Source organism: Loa loa, assembly GCF_000183805.2.
Source record: "Loa loa unplaced genomic scaffold supercont3.319, whole genome shotgun sequence".
In the NCBI taxonomy this organism is placed as follows: Eukaryota; Metazoa; Nematoda; class Chromadorea; order Rhabditida; family Onchocercidae; genus Loa; species Loa loa.
Window position 1 is genome coordinate 19,361 of NW_018108499.1, and position 13,275 is coordinate 32,635.

The 13,275-nt window shown below is 32.9% G+C and overlaps 1 protein-coding gene across 1 annotated transcript in view; it reads left to right on the forward strand.

Annotated features, from left to right (window-relative positions):
• Positions 1-13,150, forward strand: part of LOAG_08100 (subtilase) — a gene marked incomplete at its 5' end in the record, with an annotated part of 13,973 nt that extends 823 nt beyond the window's left edge. Inside the window, 30 exons of the mRNA XM_020447614.1 lie at positions 129-224; positions 438-566; positions 712-807; positions 1,160-1,270; positions 1,740-1,861; positions 2,027-2,124; positions 2,675-2,790; positions 2,937-3,041; positions 3,117-3,193; positions 3,293-3,417; positions 3,512-3,611; positions 3,932-4,065; positions 4,362-4,492; positions 4,756-4,936; positions 5,155-5,315; positions 5,583-5,763; positions 5,957-6,060; positions 6,359-6,526; positions 6,782-6,980; positions 7,532-7,671; positions 8,074-8,227; positions 8,618-8,711; positions 8,797-8,999; positions 9,286-9,431; positions 9,660-9,790; positions 9,986-10,190; positions 10,849-11,001; positions 11,362-11,436; positions 11,990-12,118; positions 12,705-13,150. Of these exons, the coding sequence (XP_020302172.1) occupies positions 129-224; positions 438-566; positions 712-807; positions 1,160-1,270; positions 1,740-1,861; positions 2,027-2,124; positions 2,675-2,790; positions 2,937-3,041; positions 3,117-3,193; positions 3,293-3,417; positions 3,512-3,611; positions 3,932-4,065; positions 4,362-4,492; positions 4,756-4,936; positions 5,155-5,315; positions 5,583-5,763; positions 5,957-6,060; positions 6,359-6,526; positions 6,782-6,980; positions 7,532-7,671; positions 8,074-8,227; positions 8,618-8,711; positions 8,797-8,999; positions 9,286-9,431; positions 9,660-9,790; positions 9,986-10,190; positions 10,849-11,001; positions 11,362-11,436; positions 11,990-12,118; positions 12,705-12,794 (3,954 nt within the window). The 3' untranslated portion in view covers positions 12,795-13,150. The remainder of the gene's footprint in view (positions 1-128; positions 225-437; positions 567-711; positions 808-1,159; positions 1,271-1,739; positions 1,862-2,026; positions 2,125-2,674; positions 2,791-2,936; positions 3,042-3,116; positions 3,194-3,292; positions 3,418-3,511; positions 3,612-3,931; positions 4,066-4,361; positions 4,493-4,755; positions 4,937-5,154; positions 5,316-5,582; positions 5,764-5,956; positions 6,061-6,358; positions 6,527-6,781; positions 6,981-7,531; positions 7,672-8,073; positions 8,228-8,617; positions 8,712-8,796; positions 9,000-9,285; positions 9,432-9,659; positions 9,791-9,985; positions 10,191-10,848; positions 11,002-11,361; positions 11,437-11,989; positions 12,119-12,704) is intronic.
• Between the last annotated feature and the right edge of the window lie 125 nt (positions 13,151-13,275).

Genomic DNA, 13,275 nt, shown 5'->3' on the forward strand with positions numbered 1-13,275 from the left:
ATATATATATATATATATATATATATATATATATATATATATATATATATATATATATATATATATGTATATATATATGTATATTTATTTATTTATTTATTCATTTATTTATACATATACAAATTAAGGAGCAGTTCCTAACGAAATACCCAGAATACGATGGTAGGAATATTATTATTGGCATACTGGATACAGGCATTGATCCATCACTTCCTGGATTACAGGTAGGATTTCCTAAGTTTTCCAATTTTTGGTTGTGAATAGATATGAATACAGTACTTTTGTTTTAGAATTAGATTATTTGGCTTTTCCTCAATTTAAAATCAATTAACTTTGATATAAAATTACTCGATTTTTATTGGTTTCCACCCGAAGTGATAATTTTAGTTTTATTATGAAGTTGTGTTAAAAAAAAATGTGGTACTGGATATTATTAGGTGACGAGTCATGGACTGCAAAAGGTGATAGATGTAATAGATTGTACAGGAGCCGGCGATGTGGATACATCGATAGTGCGTACAGCGATTGATGGTTATGTTATCGGACTTACAGGAAGAAAGCTAAAGGTTACAACTTCTAAATATAATAGCAAATAGGAGTTTCAATTGCGGTAGATAAATCAGAGCTGGAAAAGGAGGTTTCTGTTTCTTGAAATTTTGATGAACTTTCTTCATTAGTTTCGAAGTAATTATGATTTTAATCAGATTTCAGATTCCAGAAACTTGGGTAAATCCAAGTGGTAAATATCATCTAGGAATAAAGCCAATTTATGAACTATTCAGCAAAAATTTGTTGGAAAGAATAAAGGTAAAACATTACTTTTTGCAAGATTTGATTTTTGAAGATTTTAAATCGGATTAGATTTGTCATTGGCTTCTCAGCTTATTTCCAATTTAACAGTTAACCTCATTTTCTCGGCTAAGAGTATTTGACAAAAGAAATCTGCACTACTTAGAAATTTACATTACAATTTGTTGAATCATAAATAGGGACAGTTGTAGCACAATAGTTACGTCTTTTTTCCTTACATCCACTTCCACCCCCCTTGGTGTAATCCTGCTCTGAGAAGGATTCGTTTTCACTGAATCGTTATAGAACAAGAGATGGTTAACCACAGTTTTTTTTTCTTCTGTTGCTTAAATCTGTTATTTCTTTGCAGAAAGAAAGGAAGGAAAGTCTTTTTGAGAGCGGGCAGAAATTAGCATTGGCCGACGCAATGCGTCAACTCGTTGCGCATGAAGAAGCAGTCGGTGGAACATCCGATAAAATAGTAGGTTTTCGGCTTTATGCAAAACGAAAGTTAGGAGGATTTCCTTTTTTGAAATTTCAAATTTTGTTTGAGATGAATTTTTTTAGATTTTACTGGACGAAGATTTTATTTTCGCGATGTCAGTTTTGAGATTTCAAGTTCTATTTTACAGGGTAATTAAATGCGGTAAGAAATAGTTAGAAACAAAGAAATTATGTGCTTGTTGTGATAGAGTTAATAATGGAAAGTAAAAAATGGCAGTACAGAGCTCATTAATAGCCGTTACATGGTCATTCCTTTAGACGGTGGTTAAAAAAAAAAAAGGCAGATGAGCAAATAAAACTAGACAAACGATTATAGAAAGATTTGGGAGTTTCCCTGGAGAATTAAATTAGTTATTAATCAAAGCAAACTGGAGACATTTTATTGACAGTAGTTTCACCCTCGATTGCATGTGATCATCATCATCATCATGACACTTTCATTTCAGAGCGATAAGGAAGATAGAGAAGATCTTTCTAGTCAGGTAGAAATATTAAAAAGTTTGGAAAAAATGGACGATCCAGGACCAGTTGCAGATTGTATTGTTTTTCATGATGGCACGAAATTTAGGTATTATTAATAAAGATATTGCTCTTTATAATAACTCAGCTATCTGTGTGTAGAAACTGGATCAGGTGGCATATTTTGCAGAATGTTTGAACTGAACTGCTGTAAATGTGGGAGTTATTAAGCTTACGAATGTCGTATTGTTTCATTATGTCCATTGTTTTTTAGAGCTTGTATAGACACTTCATATCGTGGGCGTTTAAGCTTAACACCTCTGCTTACCAGCTACCGTGAAAGCGGTAAATATTATAAGCTCTCCGACAATGGTAATTTATTTTCATTTATTTGAAAAAAATGCTATTTCATCTTTTTCCAATTATTTTCTGGTGAGGTACAACATAATTTGATATACTAAGCCTCATTGGACATTATTTTTCGTTGATATTTATTTAGCTTTGATTTTTTTCGGCAGTCAGAGCTATTAAACCAAAAATGGTTTTGTTTAATACAGGATACTATAATCCGAAGTGCTGTTGAATTTAGAATTGAATATGTGGTTTATGACTTTTTCAAAGCAGTAATAATTGGTTTTACCATTGTTGCTGTCTTGCAAAACTAATCGCGGTATGATTTGTAGTTCTAGCGGGTTCTCTGGTTCCGCTATTTCTTTGTTTGAAGGATTTTATAAAAGCTGACGACTTAATTGATACGTTTGATTTACTAGGAACTGCCTTCGTTTCAGCACTTAGACATTATATAGTGGACATGTGACATAGAAGCCACCAAGGATGGTTTTTGTTCTGAATCGAAAATGTAAAACCTGATTAAAATATGTTATATATGTACATATACTATAACAGTTTACAAATTTTGCAGATATGCTGACATTCTGCATCACCATACATGATAATGGTAACTTGTTAGAAATATGTGTCCCTTCCGGTACCCATGGATCTCATGTCGCAAACATTGCCGCTGCTTATTTTCCAAACGTTAGTTTCAATAAATCTTTTTCAATAAATAATAAATCTTTTTCTTAGTGAATATAATTTTTTATTCCTATGAAAATACTCTCCTGAGAGAAGACTTTTTTAATTATGTTTTTTTCAAAACAAAACGAGAATACATGCCCTTTCAGGAACCTGAGAAATCTGGTTTAGCTCCTGGAGCTCAGATCGTTTCTCTTTGCATCGGTGACCATCGTCTAAAAAGCATGGAAACCGGTACTGCGCTTACTCGGGCTGTAAGTTTTACTTTTTGTTCGGAAACCGCATTCCCAACTAACAATTTAAAGGGTGAATTTTTGGAAAGTTTTCAGCTAAGCCGCTGTGTTGATATGGGTGTACATCTCATCAATTACTCCTATGGTGAAGCAACGAATTTCCCAAATTCGGGGTAAGTGATTTATGGTTTTCATCATACTTTTTATTGTTATTCCATCCTTCTGGAAATTTATATATATTTGTATACGTTTTCTTTAATGTTCATTTTCAGTCGTATTATTGAGGCTTTAGAAAGGGTAGTATGGCGACATGGGATATTATTTTTTTCATCTGCGGGAAACTGTGGTCCAGCTTTATCAACCGGCGGGTGTCCGGGCACTACTACTTCAGTTATAGGTTTGTTTATGTTTCTTGAATTTAATATGCTCTAAATTTGTGCGGCTTGAATAGATTGTTAAATTTATCCTTAACTTTTCTATTTTTTCTGCAGGTGTTGGTGCATATCTTTCACCAACAATGATGGAAGCAATGTATAGTATGCGTGATAAGATACCTCCAACATTATATCCATGGTCATCCAGAGGACCAACGTAAGATAATATTGAGTTTTCCAAGTGGAAACTTATGATTTTCATTGAAAAGTTTTTCCTATTTATAAAAAGCTGTATCTGTTAACATTTACTTAACAAATTATTCAGGAATTTAGAAACTGATAAGTATTTGAAAGAAACAAATATTAAAAGGAAGGATGAGATAAAGTAAAACTAGAAAATGGTAAAATTAACTGCGAAAAATCAAGAGTCAAAGTAAAAATAAGTGTAAACAGGAGTGAGAAAATGGTCACAAATGAAAGTTTGTTAAACAGTCGCAGATGAACAGAACAGATGGGTATGTCCTAAAATATATTCAGGGCTGATGGAGCATTAGGTGTATCGATTTGTGGTCCAGGAGCTGCTATTACAAGTGTGCCTAAATTTACGCTGAAAGCGAGTCAGCTAATGAACGGTACCTCAATGAGTTCACCGAATGTTACAGGAACTGTTGGTAAGCATTGAGTTCCAAGTTTTTTTGCAGTCTGGTTCTGAAGTTTAATATGTTTTTGACGAAGTATAGTTTTAAGGTGTTACGCTAATTTTAAGGTGTTAAATTCTGCGTTTTGCAATGCCTATGGTTGTTCGTGCTGAAGCATTGATGGTGAACTTAGTGAGTAGAATTATTAAATGTACTTATGGATTCTGTTCATTAATCTTTTGTTTCTTTTCTTTTTCTTTCGACTGTGAGAATTTCACACATTTACATTTATTTTGTTTATAAAATACCTGATGGTTGTTGCTTTTTAGCATGTTTGCTTAGTGCTTTGAAGGCACAGAACATTTCATGGAATCCATATTTAATTCGATTAGCGCTGGAAAATACTGCCAGATTACCAAAAGATCAAAGTCGTTTTGCAGTTGGCAGCGGACTGTTGCAGGTTGCTTTCACTTTTCTCAGAAAATTTATGAGAATGTGCTTACAAGCTGTTCAAATTTGACATTGTCGTATTAAAATGAATTAAGTACAATACAGAAATCAAGTACAGAAATCTGCAATACTTGGTATTGAACAATACATAATACAGAAGTCTGCAATATCTGGTATTGAAAGTATTTGATATGTGCGGAGGTATTGCTTAACCCTGAATGAGTAAATTAATCCCTTGTAAATTTATATTCCAACTTAATTTTTTTTTCACAGGTAGATGAAGCGTACAATTTCATCCAGGAACATTATTCATTAATTTCGCCTTTGCTTACACATTTCAAAATTAAAATTAATGATGTTAGTGCCCGTGGAATTTATTTACGTGAGCGATATCAAACATGTTGTATTAATACATATGTTATCGCTGTGCAACCAAAATTCAAGCCGGAGTCAGGTTCATTATTTATTTATTTATTTGGTTGAAGCGGCATGCTTTGACCACTGTATTTTCTGGTAATCCTTACTTCATCTATTGTACTATATTATTATGTTACATAATGATCCTCTTCGTTCGTATAGATGGCTTTCATAATAAAAAAAATAATTTTCGTATTAATATAAATACTATTCCTCCATCGACCTTCTTCCAGTTCTGTGAAACTTTTGTTTTAGATAATAATGAAAAAATAGCATTCGAGAAACATTTAGTGTTAACATGTGCTGCATCTTATGTTAAATATCCAAAGCAATTCACATTAATGCATCAGGAGCGAGAATTCACCATATCATTGGATCCGGTCGGTCTTGAAGCTGGTATTGCTCATTTCACTGAAGTAAGTTAATAATTATTTAATTTATTATAATCTCATCACCAACACTTCTACTGTGACCAACAAATGAGCAGCAAAATATTAAGAAACTAGATGATCCCATTATCCATAATTTTTCGATTTTCCCTGAATAATATGAATAATATAATCGTGTTAATAATTCCTTTTCTTTCTGACGAAGGATGAAGCTATGTTTTATCTCCAGTAAATTCGTCCTCTATAATCTTTCAGTCTTCTGTGCTTCCATAAATCATGCCATTATATTTGCAGATATGTGCTTATGACTCGGAGAACATTTCACTTGGTCCATTATTCCGTATACCAATAACTGTGATTGTTCCGCTAAAGTTGGATGATAATTCGCGATATACAATAAAACGGAAAATGCAGTGTAAGCCAGCTAGTCCGGAACGATTTTTTATTCATGTGCCCGAAGATGCCGATTGGGCTTGTAAGTAATTTTGGTTTTTGTTTTCTAATTATATTTTGCATATGTATACGTTGTGTTTACACTTTTTGTTTTCTTCCACATATCCCTAACCTTTTTTTTCTCATATGTATATGTGTTTTTTTATTTTTTTCTCCTACATGTGTTTTTTGTGTAGTATTTTCAAGATGAGTCTAAACTTTCCGAGATCTCACAGGTTTGAAATTGGCATCATATGGAACTCAGTTACAAGCAAAATATATTGCACATATTGTCCAACTTTTGCCAGATACGGCGTACCGGTCAACTGAATTTCACAAAGTGAGAAGCTTTGTGATTTAGAATCTTATAAACTTTAATGAGACAACTCATGTTTATTTCATTTTATTTTAATGTTAATGTTTCAGTTGGTATTTCAGATTTATGCATGAATTGTTATTTGTGAGGTATTTTATCAACATCAAATAAATTGAAAAAAATAAGTAATAACTTATTTGTTTTTATTTGAAATTTACTGGGTTGCTTGGCGGTTTTCTAAGGGTATCTAAGATATTTCCATAACCTATCTTTAGTAAGGGATGGGATAATGAAGCGGAAGTCGGACTTAAATTCTCTTTAGACAATATCATTGGAACAAAATCAAGAAGAGCGGTTGGCTGTCGCGTTGCGCGGCGGGCGTACTATGGAGTTATGTATAACCAAATGGTGGTCTAATTTGGGCGAAGCGATAGTGGAAGCTGAATTAGTATTTCATGGTGCCGTCCCGTTACCTTCTGTATTAAACATGGTATAATCTTTCAAGATCTAATAATTATGAGTTCCATTGTGATCATGTGGTCATTTGTCACCATCCGCAGAGTACATTAGTTATATTTGCATGAGTAACACTACGATGCACAAACATTTTAATATAGACTTGCGAGACTAATCGACAACTATGTATTTGTTTAGAAATCTTAATTATAACTGAACCGATTTATTACGTTTCCAACAATCCTTTAAATTATATTACAATTTCAGTGTAGATTTTATTCTTTTTCAGTTTTCAACCGAAACACCATTCCATTTTAACGTACGTAATTCGATGATGAGATTTGAAGATGTGCGACCGGCCGTAACATTCCGTTATATCTGTCAACCATTTCGGCCAGCGGAAGCAAAAGTGCAACCTCTTGGACCACGCGATCTCTTTTTCACTGGCTTGCAAACTTTTCGTTTACTTCTCACTTATAACTTCTCTTGTTAGTTCTTTCTTCAACTCATTCTTATATTCAATGGAGAGTATATTGTTAGCAGACAATTATATTTATTCGTACCTTTTAAAACGAGTTAACGATTCCTTTCAATGTAAATCAGATCTAAAAGTTTCGACGATCAACTTCATCAGCATTAGAATTGGCATCAGAAATTGTGATTTCTGAGTGGATTCTTCAGATCACATTGCGTCTGATTACGTATGAAAAGCTGATGCATTGTTCCTTTCACATTAATTTTTTCTTCTATCAAACATTTCATGTATGCTCACTTCCTGTAACTCCCATTGTACACAAATATATGTTTTTTTAAGGGAAGGCTGGGGCACTCTTCCGTATTCCTCTTTACTTACCTACTAGTTAGCTTTAGTAACTTATCTACTAGTTAACTTTAGTCATTATATCTACTAGTTAGCTTTAGTTACTTTACCAATATGGCTCAACTACTTTAATCTAGAAGACGGAAAAAACCAGTGGATTGATTAATTGCAGAAATGTTTATGTTGAAATCAAGTAAAAATAACAATATTTTTTTATAGTACAAAAAGCAACCGATGCATATGTTGAATTGCCTGGCATAACCGACTACCTCTATGAAAGTGCATTTGATGATGTACATATTATGATTTTTTCTTCAACAAAGCAGTATATTGGAAGCAGTGCTCCATATCCAGATCGGGTTGTTTAAAAATTCATATTTGATGAAATGTTCAAAGTAAAGTAAATTTCAGTTAGCCAAATACCATAAATCTATTAGTGACAGATCTTTTTTTGGAAAAAAATGGTTTCATTCCAAGGGCATATACGAAGTAAATGAGTAAATTCCGAGTAAAGTGAAGTATATAAATGAGGCATGGTGTAATTATATTACTAATAATGTCAAATAACAAGTAACTACTTTCTACTTTAACCTACTTTGGAATAATTGGAGTGATTGATTTGAAGTAATTGATTAGTGATTCGAAAATGATTATTATAATTATTCAAATAATTATTCAAAAACATGAAAATAATTATTGAAACATATGAATATTATCACTATGCTGGTTTCTATGGCAACTTATAAGTTCTATCATTCCAGTACGTCCTGAAATTGGAGAAGGGCGAGTACCGCGTTCGTGTACAGATTAGGCATGAAGATGCATCACTATTAGAGAAATACCGTGAAACAATTTTAATTTTAAGGTTGAAGCTTCCATCAGCAATCAATTTGGATTGTTTTTCGGATTACGAAAGCGAGTTTTTTTTTCCTTTATGTTCAAATGAAATTTGGTCAAGTGGGCCGTGATATGTGTAGATTTGGAAATATAAAATGCTATTTTCGTTTTGAATTTATTGCATTTCTTCTCCCCATATATTTCTCTGATTTTCTTGTCATCGTTTTGTTTAAAAGGAAAGAAAAAAAAAGGATAATTTATTCAATTATAAGTGGGGAAGACTGTTTTATGTACGGCCTATGAGGACCTTTACGTTCATTTCACTGACTGATTCGTTGGCTTTTCGATTTGATTGATTAAATAAACAATAAAAATGCGAAATTGTTTTAAAAATTGAGGGTCTCCTCCCAATATTTACTTTACATCCAATGAAGAGTTATGATGTAAAACAATTTGCAAAATATTCAGGTGCAGTAAAAGGAGAAGGGAAAAAATTCGGTACTAGGAAAATGAAACCAGGTGAAATTAGCGTGATATACATTGGTCAAATTCCGGAAGATAAGTATGTTATTTTGGTTTTTTTTCTGTTTAATTATCCAACCGAATATGTTTTTTCTGGAATTTACAAATTAAAAAACTTGCTTCAGACTTCCTAAATTTGGCTGGCCTGGTTGCTACTTAACTGGAGCACTCTGTTTATCGGATGTGGAATTAGCTCGAAGTCATGTGCACTATCAAGTAACATATGCATTTCCAGAATGGAGTCATAAGCTGACCAAAACTGTTTCATCGGTTGCTTTAGCTAAAAAAAAGGAAGACTTTGCACCTGATTCTATGCAAGCTATGAATGGTATTGACATAGTTTTTATTGATTCATGTATCAGCTCAGGAACAGTAACAATTTATAACTAATTTTAACAAGTGATTTAATCATATTGATAGCATTCAAGCGAAATTAGTCTATCTATCGTATGTAGTATGGGATTTAGCAGGCTTAGTTCAGAATAGTTTCGTGCGGCTGTGATCAGACTAGGCTAGTACAATAAAATAAGATCCTCCAAACAAAGCAACTTGTTAAGGTGTTATGGATACAAATGATTTTTACTTATTTTTAATTGAATTTTTAATTGTTACAGAAGCATTGCGTGATTTTTACGTACAGTGGTTAGGAAAATTACAAGATGTTGTGGATGCAAATGATTTATATGGTCATTTGATTGCTGAGAACCCAAAAAATTTGCGAATCATGCAGGCTCAACTAAAACGCTTATTCGACCATAAGGTATTATCTTATTATTATTTTCGTAATATTGTTTTGGTCGAAAACAGTTTTTTTTCTTTCATTCATAAATTTTACATTTTTATTATTTTGAATAACGAATTATCATTAATAGTGATGACAAGTGCAGTCATCATGAATGCGAACATTCTTCGCTTTCATTAATGATGATAGGATCTACAAGATTTAATCTGTTTATTCAGAAGACTTTACACCTTTGAATGATTACAGTATAATCCAGAAAATCATAGTCGAATTCTGGAACTGGTAGACGCAATTCTAGATGCAGCCAAGCCGGATGAAGTTTTGAAATACTTGGGCTCTAAGCATGAAAACAGTGAAAGTGATATTATCATCAGAGCGTTAGTTTATTTCCTTTTAAATCATTTATAAGTAATCAAAGCTTCCAGAATTTATTGTGCTCAAATTTCATGTTTTTTTTCTAAACCTCCATGTGTTATAAAATCTGTTTATGAGTTCAACTTATTGCTTTTAATGTGATAAGTGATAGTTGGTCCTTGTTCTGGGGAGTTTCTTTAGGTGCTTATCTGATTCAGAGATATGGAAAGTCGTAAAAATGCCATTATCGATGCCTTAGTCATCAAAGCAGATACATTGGTTGATGAACATTTGGCAATTAGTACTCAGGAAATACCAAAGTCTTTCCGACATGGTTTGAATGTTGATGCCAGTACAAAGACCGACAAAACTTCATCAGCAAGTGGAGAGCTTACTAAAAGGTCATCAATCAACGATTTTCAGGTCTCTTGCAAATAATTCCAAGTAAAATTGTAGAAAAGAAATGAGGGTTCGTTATTAACTGCATCTTATAGCTTGGTTGTGCAGCAGATGTTATACTACATTCTTAATTAATTTGAAGATGATCTTGGTCTTAAGAGGTAGTCTCGATGTCATCATTATTTTGGCGCTCCTTGCAAAATTTAGAATTTAGTTTTTCCAAATCAGAAAGAGTTTTCTATATCATTCAATGATATCATTTTTCTTTCGGATGAAGTGTTTAATTGAACGAAGTTAAACGATCATTCCATTAGCTTCTTATGCCGTGAACAGTTTTAACTGCGTTATAATGATCGTCCAACACTTTGATAACTTTACGGCTAGTTTGGAACTTCCGTGAATGACTATCACCGTATTTTGATATTTTTTGGTTAACTTGGCGAACCACAGCCATTAACTATATGAGTCCCTGACAATTGGCACTATTCGTTTTTTGTAAGACATAATGCTAAATATACGCTGAATAGAATTTGGTGCCGATCTTAAGGAAGTATTAAGCATTGGGTGCCATATATTATGGAATGTTTTGAATAATGTGTTTAGTTTTAATGGTAACTACTCGTAAATTAGTTTTCGACTGTCAGTTCCAAAATATTTTGTGAGAAAATGGAAATGATTTCAGTTGATAGAAGATACGAAGAAAAAGGATACAGAAGACGTTGGTGTTGGTGTTGATGGAGCAGGCGATTTGCTAGCAACACTAGAATCGGAACAAGTAACTGATATTTTACCAACAGCTATCGAGACTGCAGAATCGGATCAGACAGAAAGAACTGTATGTTTTTTTTCCCCTTTTTTCTTATCATTCGATTTTCTTTTTCTGTTATTTTTTTATCTTTTTTTAGTCATTTTGTCATTTTTGTAATCATTTTTTTATCATTCAATTTAATTTATTTTTATTCAATTTCATTCAATTTAATGATTCAGTTTAATGTACAAGCTCCATTTTGTGATGATGGCGTCTCTGTCGAATACTTCTCGTAATGCTGTGAATAAAGAAAAATTAGACTGATACCCCGGAATTACACTGCAATATTTATTTCTGAATTGTTTTTTATTCCCTCAGTCTATACCATTCGTCGTCAGGTATGAATTAAATTCTCTGGATTGATGTATATTCTAACTATTTTTCCAGGTAAAAGTTACGCTGAAAGAAATCGATGCTGCATACTATGAAGTTTTAAAATGGTTGGAAGCGACTGATCCAAAGGTTATTTATTTTGTCGGAGTTTTGTACGCAGCCAAAACAGCAGATAGATTCAAATGTATGAACGAGTCCTCATTCTAAACCGAAGATAGTGTTTGACGAAGTCCGTTGATGTAGTTGCACCATTAGAGAAATTTTGGTGTTTCGATGTTTCTTTAAATGTTCTATTTTAAAGATATGAAATTTATGTACGAGGCAGCATTATGTCATCGCTCATGATCTGTTAAAAAATGGAATGCAAAGTGCCTAGATCTTCCTAATCAAGATCAGTAGGGAAACAATCGCTTAGACGTTAAAATTTTGTTTCAAAATGATGAGACATGTGTAACAGATGTACAGTGTTTCATTTCGGTTATTTACTGTTAGTAATTTTCTTGCTTCGTATTAAAAAGGAAACCTCTCACTCTAGATAGCACAGAACTCTCGTTGATGATATAAAGATATAAAAATTTATTGTTCTAATGCGTATACCACAACGATTAAAATGAGATGAGCTCTTCGAAAAAGTTTTATAAGTCACTAGTGTGAAATCTTGACATGAGGATTTGTTTTGTAGGTTCTGATATTATCTGCAAAACAAGCTGTTGCACATACCCATTATGGTCGAGCACTGAAATATTTGAGAAAGGCGAGTGATGATAAAAATTTCGCAAATAATTTGATTGTGGAAGCGGCAGCTGTTGAGGTAATGATATAGTTTCTCCTTTTGTACTTGTGAGAAGCGAATTTCAGTGAAATTTAAATTTTTTTATTTAAATGTACGATCCATCTTCGGAGGTAAGTAAACATAAAGAATATCAAATGATGGATTTATTATTTACTTAATGGGGATAATTTGCGAGTAGAGACAATTTTCTCAATTGATGATATTTTTTGATAATAAAAAATGATTGATCTATGCCCGTAGATCCTGCGTTTTTAATGGTAGCTAGTCTGTCAAGATTTATTGCTGTCTTTGTTACTCTCGAACAGATAAGATAGCATATGGAAGAAGTATTCATTCTCAAAGGATTTCACCTTTTCTCTTTTGCTCTTCCCTTCTTTTCTACCAAATGTCAGTTGACACTTTAATAGCTATGAATGGATCACGGTCATTAAGAAATTTAAATTATAAAGGTAAGCAAAGATAAGCAAGCCAGCAATAAAGTAATCAGATCTGGACTATAAAAGAACTAGGAGGGATTTTTTTGAATAGCAAAGAAATAACGAGGATGAAAAACCTTTAAAATAAAAAACTTTAGCTTGGAAATTCTACCAACTTGTTAATTTAGCTTGTGGAACAACTCGGCTGGGTGCATATTGCAAACAACATGCGGAACCAAATGATCGTCAAATATCGCAACGACTATCGTCTTTTTTGAAATGTAGCGTAACCATTATTGACACTCAGTACCTTAACCCTTTTTGGAAGTGGAATTTACATGAAATACGCGGAGTGTATTTTCGCATTCGTTTTAACTTAACCCTGGAACTGATGATAATAGTGGTATTTCCTAGTTTTCTTTTTTTGATATCTCAAAGGGAGATTTCATTGATTTTTGTGGAAGGTGAGAAGTTTTTGGTTTAAGTGAAAAGTTTTTCTTTACTGTTCTCTTTCACATGCCTGCTTTTGAATCACTGTCGGATGAGAAGTCTCATATCATCAGTTTAATTAACAATGCGCTTTCCTCTTGTTTTAGCTTTTCTCGTTTGCTCTCTTGTTTTTCGGTAAACTGACTGATTTCATAACGGCACTTTTGTTCAGTGGATATCCGTAGACTGATTTCATAACGGCACTTTTGTTCAGTGGATATCCGTATACAATCTTAAAGGGTGATACTATATCAATAGTTGTGTATGGCA